This window comes from Macrotis lagotis, chromosome X, assembly GCF_037893015.1.
Source record: "Macrotis lagotis isolate mMagLag1 chromosome X, bilby.v1.9.chrom.fasta, whole genome shotgun sequence".
In the NCBI taxonomy this organism is placed as follows: domain Eukaryota; kingdom Metazoa; phylum Chordata; class Mammalia; order Peramelemorphia; family Peramelidae; genus Macrotis; species Macrotis lagotis.
The window spans coordinates 655237220-655247844 of NC_133666.1; the positions used below are offsets into that span (position 1 = coordinate 655237220).

The 10625-nt window shown below is 53.6% G+C and overlaps 1 protein-coding gene across 1 annotated transcript; it reads left to right on the plus strand.

Moving 5' to 3' along the window:
- Positions 1-50: 50 nt before the first annotated feature.
- Positions 51-10271, plus strand: XAB2 (XPA binding protein 2). The gene is made up of 19 exons (XM_074205098.1): positions 51-196; positions 2388-2536; positions 2653-2776; positions 2898-3095; positions 3290-3424; positions 3936-4100; positions 5423-5567; positions 5725-5876; positions 6144-6263; positions 6340-6471; positions 6574-6705; positions 7411-7524; positions 8145-8307; positions 8434-8624; positions 9217-9339; positions 9427-9598; positions 9724-9853; positions 9977-10092; positions 10176-10271. The coding sequence occupies exons 1-19, from the start codon at positions 122-124 to the stop codon at positions 10235-10237; spliced, it is 2598 nt and encodes an 865-aa protein (XP_074061199.1). The 5' UTR covers positions 51-121; the 3' UTR covers positions 10238-10271.
- Positions 10272-10625: the final 354 nt, after the last annotated feature.

Sequence of the window (10625 nt, forward strand, 5' to 3'; positions counted from 1 at the left end):
AGTGGTTCTGAGAGACAGAACGGAAGTGGGTTGAATCCAGCCAATGAGGAACGGCGCCAGGCCGGATGGAGGCGGGATCGCGGGGTAAGCGCAGGGGAGTGCAGCTCGGTGAGCCGCGGGGATGCCCGAAGTCGGGGAGGAAGCCCCAACGGAGGCAAAGCTGAAGACTCGACCTGAGAGGCCCGACCTCTTCTTCGTGAGTTCGAGCGGGCGGAGCGCACAGACGCGGTGGGCTCCGCGGGGCGGGTGGGAGGGCTCTGAAATCTGGGATGGGGAGGAGGGCGCAGGCCTGACTTCGGGAGCCTGGGCGGACGCGCAGGCGCAGTAGAGCCCCCGCTTCCGAGGGAGGGGGGGCTGCGCGCTCCCTCCCGGGGGGACCAGCCGGGATGCCCCTCTCTTGTGTAGGCCCGAGACCCCAAGAGGGGGTTCAGACTCGGGGGCCACGGCAGGCCCTTGAGCGGAGCAAAGCTCCAGGACTTCAAAGAGCCCCAGCTCCGCCCTGCTCGGAAATCTTGCGCCTTGTGGCTTCGCCTTGCGCGGCGTTCCCGACTTGCTACAATGGAGCCCTCTCCAGGCCGGCATTTCCTCTCCTGAGCCGCAGGACCGCCCGCCTTCTTGGTACCTGGGCGCCGCGGCCCACCTTCGCGGCCCTGGGGGCCCCCGTGCCCCATTTCTGGCTTCCCTTTAAAGGCCTCTCCCTGGACCTGGAACAGTGTTTCAGACTTCACAGCCGTCCTCTCTATTGTAGCTACCGTTCTCTTAAACTCTGAGGTCCGCAAGGACTGGGACACAGTCATATCGAATGCAGAAAGACTCGTAAAGAAAGAGAAATTCAGGGGGTGGCTAGGTGGCGCAGTGGATAGAGCCAGGACCTGAGTTCAAATCCGGCCTCAGACACTTAATATTGACCTAGCTGTGTGGCCTTGGGCAAGCCACTTAACCCTATTGCCTTGCAAAAGTCTTTAAGAGAGAGAGAGAGAGAGAAATTCGATTTGTTTTTTCCCCTTCCCCTGCTTGGTAGCGTGAGGAGCAGTGGATGGAAATTTAAGAGAAGTGGATCTCGGTTTGATGTGAGGAAAAACACTTAAGAGTTTGAGCTGCCCTTGTCACTAGGCATCTTGAAGCTAAGGCAACAGGATCACTTTAGGGTTGGAGCTCTTGAGTTAGGAAGACCAGAGTTGAAGTCCAGCCTCAGATACTTCCTAGCTGTGTGACCCTGGGCAAATGACTTAAACTCTATTTGCCTCAGTTTCTTCATCTTAAGGTAAATAAATGGAGGTGATCATAGCACCTTCTCCAGTGTTGTGAGGCTCAGAAGAGATAATTGCAAGGATGTTAGGACAGTGCCTGGCCTGTGTGACTCTTACCTATTATCATTATAATTTTAACACATAGTATAGTACCTGATAAATGATAAAGGCTCCATAAATGTTAGCTATGATTTTAAGTATGTGGCCTGGATGTGATTACTTAAACTTTGTATCAGTGCCCTATGAAGGACTTCGCTGTAGTGAGTTTTTAATCAACGTGGGATGAATTGGATTGATTCAGAACTGGCTCTGGAATCCAAGCCTTTGACAGTCTGGCAGAACAGTGGGAGGTGGAGAGATGGGAGGCAAAGAGAAGGTTGTTGCTGTTGCTATGATGAGTGAAGTTGGAGAGAAAAAGAGAGGATGTTGGGGGTGTTTCTAAGGGAAACACTGAGTCAGATGAAGCAGATAGGTAACATAGGGAAATGAGGTATTGCAGGATTTAGAGTTGGAAAATCACTTTATCAGACAGGACCAGGCAGGGACCTACAAGAGCTGAGTTGGAAGGGACTTCAATGACATTCTAATTCAACTTGTACCCAGACAAGAATTCCTTCTACATCAAGCTTAATAGATGATCACTTAGCCATCACTTGAAGGCTTCTAAGAAAGGGGGAATCCATCACCTTCAGCGGTAGCTCTCCTGCTTTGAAATAGTTTCATTTATTAGAAAAATTTTTTTCCTGACATTGAGCCTAAATAGACTACTTTTGCCAGTGACCTGCTTAGAGAGGAAACAGGTATTGAGTTATTAGAAAACCAATAGGGTACTTGAAGTGGAACTTTGAAACAGAAGAGACACATCTTTTTTTTTTTCATTTAGAAGCAAAGATAACCTTCAACAAACATATTTTGAAAGGTTTTAAGCTTCCCAAAGACACACACATCTAATTCTCACAATTCAGACATGTATCTGAGCCCTAGAAAATTGAAGTGATTTGTAGGATTTTAGCTCAGTCTCCTGACTCCAAATGCAATGGCACAGAGGGAGGCCAGCCTCCTGGGAATGAGGGGAGTGATGGGATTGGGAAGGAGGAGGCCTGGCTTGATTGAGACGCTGGCCCCTTGTCTTCTTAGGAAGAGGAGGATTTACAGTATGAAGAGGAAATCCTTCGCAACCCTTTCTCTGTTAAGTGTTGGTTCCGATACATCGAATTCAAGCAGAGTGCATCACAGGCTGTGCTCAATCTGCTCTATGAACGGGCCCTCAAGGAGCTACCTGGAAGGTGAGAAGCCTTCCTGCCTTCCAGCCTCCCCTTCCTCTCCTTCCCCCATGGGACACCTTAGTACAGGAAAGGTTTGTGGCAGTGTATACAAGTATGTTTTCTCTCCTGTCACCCAGTTACAAACTATGGTACCACTACCTGAAAGCCCGCCGGGCCCAGGTGAAGCGTCGTTGCGTGACTGATCCCGCCTATGAGGATGTCAACAACTGCCACGAGCGGGCCTTGGTCTTTATGCACAAGGTGGGCACTTGGTGACCAAGGCAGCAGTGGGGGGGGGGGGGATAGGCATGGCAGAAGGAATCTGAGGCAGCTGGAGAGGGGGAATGGGAGTACAAGGGAACTTCTGCCTTCCCTGTCCCAGATGCCGCGTCTGTGGTTAGATTATTGCCAGTTCTTGATGGAGCAAGGCCGTATTACTCGGACCCGGCGCACCTTCGACCGTGCCCTGAGGGCTCTGCCCATCACTCAGCACTCACGTATCTGGCCCCTCTATCTCCGCTTTGTACGTTCCCACCCTCTGCCTGAGACTGCAGTGCGTGTATACCGCCGCTTCCTCAAGGTGAGCCTGGCAGGGGTCCAAGGGAAAGGGCAGATCATGCTGTTATGAATTCTTGTCCCATTACCCCTTTCCCCCCCCACCTCAAAACCAAGCTCCATGGGATGAAATGGGCACTGGAGAGGACAAGGGCATCTTTAAGCTGGGGGGAGGAGCCAGGGAAACACTGACCAGTTTCTTTGTTGGGGTTTCCCTAGCTGAGCCCTGAGAGTGCAGAAGAATATATCGAGTATCTACGCTCCATCGACCGGCTGGATGAGGCAGCTCAGCGCCTGGCAACTGTGGTCAATGATGAAAGATTTGTCTCCAAGGAAGGAAAGTCCAACTATCAGGTCAGACTGCAACTCTCCCTGGCCCCCCTAGCCCCTTTAGAGCTCCCAGGAGGCCCAGTGACACAAACCTCACCCTTCCCACACAAATACTTACATGATCACACAGTCATACATGATCATGGGATTGCCAAGATCCAGAGCTGACAGGGACCTTGCAGGTCATTGGCTTCAACCCCTCACTTTGCAGATAAGGACTCTGAGGCCCAGAGAAGAGAAGAGGCTGTTGGCGATCACCTAGGTAATAAATAGCAGGACCAGGCTTGGAATCTGGGGTCTCCTGGGACTCCAAGTCTGGGGAGCTTTTCATTCCGTTATACCCCCCTGCTGCCTTGGTTCTGCACACTCCCCTTTGCTGACATTGCCTCATAGTCATCAACACAGAATCATGCACACACGTGCACACACACACACACACACACATACACACACACATCTCCCACGTTCCAAGCAAGGGCCGAGGGAGCTGCAGGAACTGTGGGACTGAGCCCCTCCCCTTCTCCCCCTTCTCCAGCTATGGCATGAACTGTGTGACCTGATCTCCCAGAATCCGGACAAAGTGCAGTCCTTAAATGTGGGTGCCATCATCCGAGGGGGCCTCACCCGCTTCACTGACCAGCTTGGCAAGCTCTGGTGCTCACTGGCCGACTACTATATCCGAAGTGGACATTTTGAGAAGGTAGGGGGGCTGAGCTGGGACCCTTGAGGAGTCACACACAGGGGCCAGGCTTGTTCCCTCCTAGACCTGGAGCTCGTGGGCTTGGCCAGAAGCATCTTCCTGATGTAGCTGTCTGCCCAGGCCACTCTTCCTCTTAGGATCCCTCATTAATCGTCAGAGCTGACATTAGTGAATCTCCTACTGTGTGAGACGTGAAATCTAACTAAACATTTGAAGATTCGAAAGACTAATTTAAAAAAAAAAAACGCTACCTAACCCAACAATATTAAGTGTCTACTATGTACATGGCACAAAAGACTTCGAGGCAAAATAAAAACCAGCTCTTGCCCTCAGAGAACTGATGTTTTACTGGAAAGAGATACAACCTAAAAACAGACAGGAACCTATGTGAGCACTGGAGGTGCAGGAAGAAGTACACACCAGTTAATGGGATCAGGAAAGTTTTCCCTTGAAGCACTTCATATCAACATATCACATTGATCGCATCGACTCTGGGATTAGGAAACTGAGGTAAACAAGTTCAATGACCTGCGCAAGCTTACTAAGCTAGGAAGCATTGACTCTTTCTGACTCCAGACCCAGCTCTCTGGGCACTCCAGAACCTCCTGTTGTCTCCAAATGAACTCTTAGCTCTAGCTGGGGCTCTTCAAGCCTTCTTAGTCTTCTCCAGCCTGACTGTTCAGCCAGACAGGCCCATGTGCCCTCGCCCACCCTTGGCTTCATGCCTCATCTAGAGCTCTCTGGGCCCTGTTCCTGGGACGTCCCTCAGGCTTCTCCCTCTCTGGAGGGCTCATAGACCACCTTCAAGGGAAGGCTTTCCTGATCCCATTAACTGGTGTGCACTTCTTCCTGCACCTCCAGTGCTCACATAGGCTCCTGTCTATTTTTAGGTTGTATCTCCGATAAAACAAAAGCTCTCTTGAGGGCAAGAGCTGGTTTCCATTTTTCACTCGAAGTGTTTTGTGCCATGTACATAGTAGACACTTTATAAATACTGTTGGGTTAGGTAGCGTTTTTTTTAAATTAGTCGTTCGAATCATCAAATGTTTAGTTAGATTTCAAGTCTCAGGGCGCCTAGGTGGTAGTGGATAGATTTCAAGTCTCACACTATTTCTTTCACAAAAGCCCTGGGAGGTATCTGGGGCAAATGTTACCCCCATTGCACAAATGTAGGAAGTCCCAAAATGTGTCAGTATTAGAACCAGAGCTCTTTACTGACCACTCTTTGTCCTTTGACATTGACACTGCCCAAGATGGGCAGAGGACTTCCAGGGAGGAGCCAGGTCTGAGTATTCTGCTCCTGATGGCTCTCTGCATCTCAGGCCCGTGACGTATATGAAGAGGCGATCCAGACGGTGATGACTGTACGAGACTTCACACAGGTGTTCGACAGTTATGCCCAGTTTGAGGAGAGCATGATTGCAGCCAAGATGGAGACAACTTCAGAGTTGGGGCGGGAGGAAGAAGGTGAGGGGAGGAGGCAGGAGGCTGGGGCTGGAGAGGCCAGGCCCTGCAGAGGGTGGGTACCACAGAGGGGTCAGGTCGTGCAGTCGGGGTGAGCACCTAGGAGGGATTTTTGTGTTTTCCCACTGATCCATCACTGCTGCTGTTGTTTCTGCCTCAGATGACGTGGACCTGGAACTACGTTTGGCACGCTTTGAACAGCTCATCAGCCGCCGACCCCTTCTCCTTAACAGTGTCCTACTACGTCAGAACCCACACCATGTGCACGAGTGGCACAAGCGAGTAGCCCTGCATCAGGGCCGACCCAGAGAGGTGTGGAGGAAACCCTACCCACTCCAAGCCTGCCAAACCCAGAGTCTTTCCTCTCCTCCTGCCTGTCCCAGCTCCCCCTCCATGCCCCCCACCCATACACATGCACAGTCCTTCTTCTTTTTCCCTCCCCACTGAGTATCCTTCCAAACCCAGAGTGTCTCCTCTTCCTCTCCTCCCTCCATCCCTCCCAGCACCTCCGACCTCCTCATTCCATACAACCCTGCCTTGCCAAGCGTGCAGCTAAGGCCTCCCTTCTGCCGCCTCCAGGTCATCAACACATACACAGAAGCTGTGCAGACTGTGGATCCCTTCAAGGCCACAGGCAAACCCCACACACTGTGGGTCGCCTTTGCCAAGTTCTATGAGGAGAACGAGCAGCTGGAAGATGTGAGCTGTGGGAGGAGGCTGTGGGGGGAGGCCTGGGTCCAGGGGGCCCTCTGTATGACTCTTCTTGCCTGCCTAGGCCCGCACCATCCTGGAGAAGGCAACCAAAGTGAACTTCAAGCAAGTCGAGGATTTGGCCAGTGTGTGGTGTGAGTATGGAGAGATGGAGCTGAGACACGACAACTACGACCAGGCCCTGCGGCTGCTGCGGGTGTGTGGGTACCTATGGAAAGGCCCTGGGGCTGGGGGAGGAGGATCCCTCACAGCAGAGGGGCTGAGAGTGATGCCCTATGTGGCCCCTTGTCCCCTGCAGAAGGCCACTGCCCTGCCTGCCCGCCGAGCTGAGTACTTTGACAGTTCTGAACCTGTGCAGAATCGGGTCTACAAGTCCCTGAAGGTCTGGTCTATGCTGGCTGACCTTGAGGAAAGTCTGGGCACCTTCCAGGTGAGTGCTCCCCTGACCCCTGGATGTGCCCCCAGCCAGACCACAGGCTCCCAATTCACTGCTTCTCTCTTCAGCTATCCCTGAAAGGGGCACCTTTCCCTCCCCCCAAGGCCTGGTTCCCAAAGCCTTCCCTGAGCCCCGATTTGTGATCACTTTTAGACATCACCTTATGCTTGGTTTATCCCTCTGGGTTGCATTTATTCCCTAAAAAGCAGAACCAAGAATAATGAGAGAAAAGTGCAGAGCTATAGGGTTGAGATCGCAAACAGAATGGTGACTTTAGGGACAATTCCCTTTCTTTGGTGGAACTTGAAGGAGCGGGTATTGGGGAGGTGAGGGTCCTGAACTGAGAGCTTGGACAGGAACCCTACCAAGGAGCTCCTCCAGCCTCAGCATTTGGGAGGCTGTCTGTCCTGGGCTCTGGTCACCTTCATTATCCTACCCCATCCACCAAGTTGAGGAGTGACGTCTCATAGCCTGTGTCTTGCTTGGGGGACTCTTCGTGACCATTAGATCACTGATGGTACATTTACTGTGTGCTGGTCACCAGGGGAGGTACAGTAAAGCCCCCAGGAATACGCAGAGGAGGGATCCAGACAGTGGGTTGGGTCTGAGTTGGAAGAGATGGCACCACTCTGCTGCCATCCCAGGCATCCCCAAGAGTCTTAATCATGATTGCATCCCTGTCCCTGTCCCTGCCTGCAGTCCACCAAGGCTGTGTATGAGCGGATCTTGGACTTGCGCATCGCTACCCCCCAGATTGTCATCAACTATGCCATGTTCCTGGAAGAGCACAGCTACTTTGAGGAGAGTTTCAAGGTGGGTCTGGGTCTCTCAGGATGTTGCTGGGGAGGGGTGGAAAACTCCCATTTCTAGACTGGTTAAAACAAAGACCTTCACAGGAAAGATGGCAGGGGGTGGAGGGACCTCCTGGTCATGCCACAGTCATTCCAGTCCAAGAAGCAATGTGTTCAGTGCCTCCCAAGGAACAGGAGCCTTGGCAGGTTCTGGAGACACTGAAGAAGAGGGTGGAGGGAAGATCTGGGGATGTGTCACCAGGCCTGAGAATCCCTCAGGCACATGATAGCGATCTGCACGTGAAGGCTGTCATGTGGAAAACAGATGAGCTGCACACTTTCTGGTCCCAGAGGCAGAACAAGGAGTGGTGCGGGGCAGCTACATAGAGGCCTGACAGCAGGATGAATTCTGAGCAGTCAGAGCTGGGCCAGATAGGACCAATAGGACCCCATGGACACTGAGATCATAGGGAACAGAAAGGAAGAGGAGGAAGCCCATGTTACAGAAGAGAAGTTGAGGAATCCAAAGAGCCCAGTAGGGTAGAGCCACAAAGAACGAGTGAAACTGGCAGCAGCTTCTGCCCCGGTACATGTGTACTGGCACATTCTGGGGCAAGCTTCATGTGTCCCCTTCCCTTGTAGGCCTATGAGCGGGGCATCTCATTGTTCAAGTGGCCCAACGTGTCAGACATCTGGAGCACGTACCTTACCAAGTTCATCACTCGTTATGGAGGCCGCAAGCTGGAGCGGGCCCGGGACCTGTTTGAGCAGGCGCTGGATGGCTGTCCCCCAAAATATGCCAAAAGTGAGGGGGGGTTCTAGGATGGAGAAATGGGCACTGTCTGTGTGTGGGAAGAGTTGAGGGGGGGAGATGAGTATGAGTGTTTTCTGAATATCCCTGGGCTCTGACCATCTTCTCCCCAACCCCTAGCTCTCTACCTGTTATATGCCCGACTGGAGGAAGAGTGGGGACTGGCCCGTCACGCCATGGCTGTGTACGAGCGTGCCACCCTTGCTGTGGAGCCCTCCCAGCAACATGAAATGTTCAACATCTACATCAAACGTGCTGCCGAGATCTATGGGGTCACTCACACGCGCAGCATCTATCAGAAAGCCATTGAGGTGCCTGGACGGGGAGACTAGGGTCAATCTGGGGCAGAGGGCCAAGTGAGGGAACCACTGAAAGAAACCAGGCCTCACCTTGTCTGCCATCTTTGGTTTCCTTCCCTGGGACTCTCCATCAGGTCCCATCCACCCCTACTCTAACCGGCTCAAACCCCAGCCCTCTAAGAGCCCATCTCATATTGTGGTTGATCGCTCTTGTGAGTGGACTTGACATCCCCCAAGCCCACTCTCCTCTCCATCCAGCCCCTTGCCAGACACCCACTTCCTATTGCTCAGACCCAACCTGGGCTAGTCTCAGGTTTTAGAGGCATGCACCACCTCCAGGAGGTGGAGGTGGATGATGAGGCCATTAAGATACTTGTACCAGTCAATGGCATGCTCCCTGGGCCAGGGAACTGAGCATAGGCTGTACCAGGCCTAGCTGGCATCCCTGGCAGGATGAAACAGCACTTTCTGTCTGCCATTGGGGGAAGGGGACACGAGACGGACCAATACTTAGTAATCTTTCCAACAAAGGAAGCTGGGGGGCATGGAGGGGTTGGAGCAGGACCCCCCCCCCCCATCAGACTCCATCTCCTCTGGATTTCAGGTGCTGCCGGATGAGCACGCACGAGAAATGTGTCTTCGTTTTGCCGATATGGAATGTAAACTGGGAGAGATTGACCGAGCCCGGGCCATCTACAGCTTCTGCTCCCAGATCTGTGATCCTCGGGTATGGACCTAAGGCTCAGGTGAGGGTGGGGATGGCACAGGCGTCCTGGGCTTGTCTCCCTGACATCTCCCCTTTGCTAACCCCCAGACGACCGGAACATTCTGGCAGACATGGAAGGACTTCGAGATCCGGCATGGAAATGAAGATACCATCCGTGAGATGCTTCGGATCCGGCGAAGTGTTCAGGCCACATACAACACACAAGTCAACTTCATGGCCTCGCAGATGCTGAAGGTGTACAGCAATGCCACAGGCACCGGTGAGTCTGGACAGGGCCTCGTGGCTGCTCCTGGCCCAGCCAGAGTGCATGGCCACTGTTCACCACCAGGGGGCCATGCTGGTCCTCTTTCTGGGGTCTGACTCCCCTCTCTCCCCCGGCCCTAGTGTCTGACCTTGCCCCTGGACAGAGCGGAATGGATGACATGAAGCTACTGGAGCATCGGGCAGAACAGCTGGCAGCAGAAGCAGAACGGGACCAGCCCTCGCGCTCACAGGGCAAGATCCTCTTTGTCAGGTGAGCACCTGGAGTCCCGGGTGGGGGTGACAGTAGATCAGGCTGGGGCACTCTTTATGGCCCTCAGGAATGTTGGCCTTAGGGTGCGGTGAGGAACTGATGGGTGCCTTCCTCTTTCCCCAGGAGTGACGCCTCCCGCTCTGAGCTGGCTGAACTGGCCCAGCAGGCCAACCCTGAGGAGATTGAGATAGGGGAGGAGGAAGAGGGAGAGGAGGACGAGGAGGAGCTGCAACCCAATGGTGAGTGGTGGCAGGCAGCTGCCTGGGGACCGGGGCCCGGGCTGGGATGGCTGACTCTCACCTTCCCCCCTTCCTTTCCCCAGAGGTCCCACTGGAGCAACAGAGCGTGCCATCCACTGTCTTCGGGAGCCTGAAAGACGACTGATCCCACCCCTCATAATAAATCCTTTATGTTTGTACTTTGTCGGCTGCCCTGTTACATGCAAACATATGTGAGCACATCCTGGGGAGTCTTGCTTTCTGGGGAGGGGTCCCTGTGACAGCCACCTGCCTAGCTGGTGCATACTGGGAGTTACCAGCCTGAATGGCAGTGCCACCTGGCCCAGAGCCCAGGCCCGTCTCCCAGCTGGGATTGGCCTACGTAGCAGATCGGCCAAAGTACGCGCCCAACCCCCTACCTTGTAGAGCCGGTTCCTGGCCCTCAGCCCTGGGGAGCAGGAAGCAGAGCAGCCCCCTTCCCCCCAACACTCCCTGGGCCAGGGCCTGAGCACACTGTGTACTTGAGCTCTCTGCTTAGGATAAGCCTGAACCAT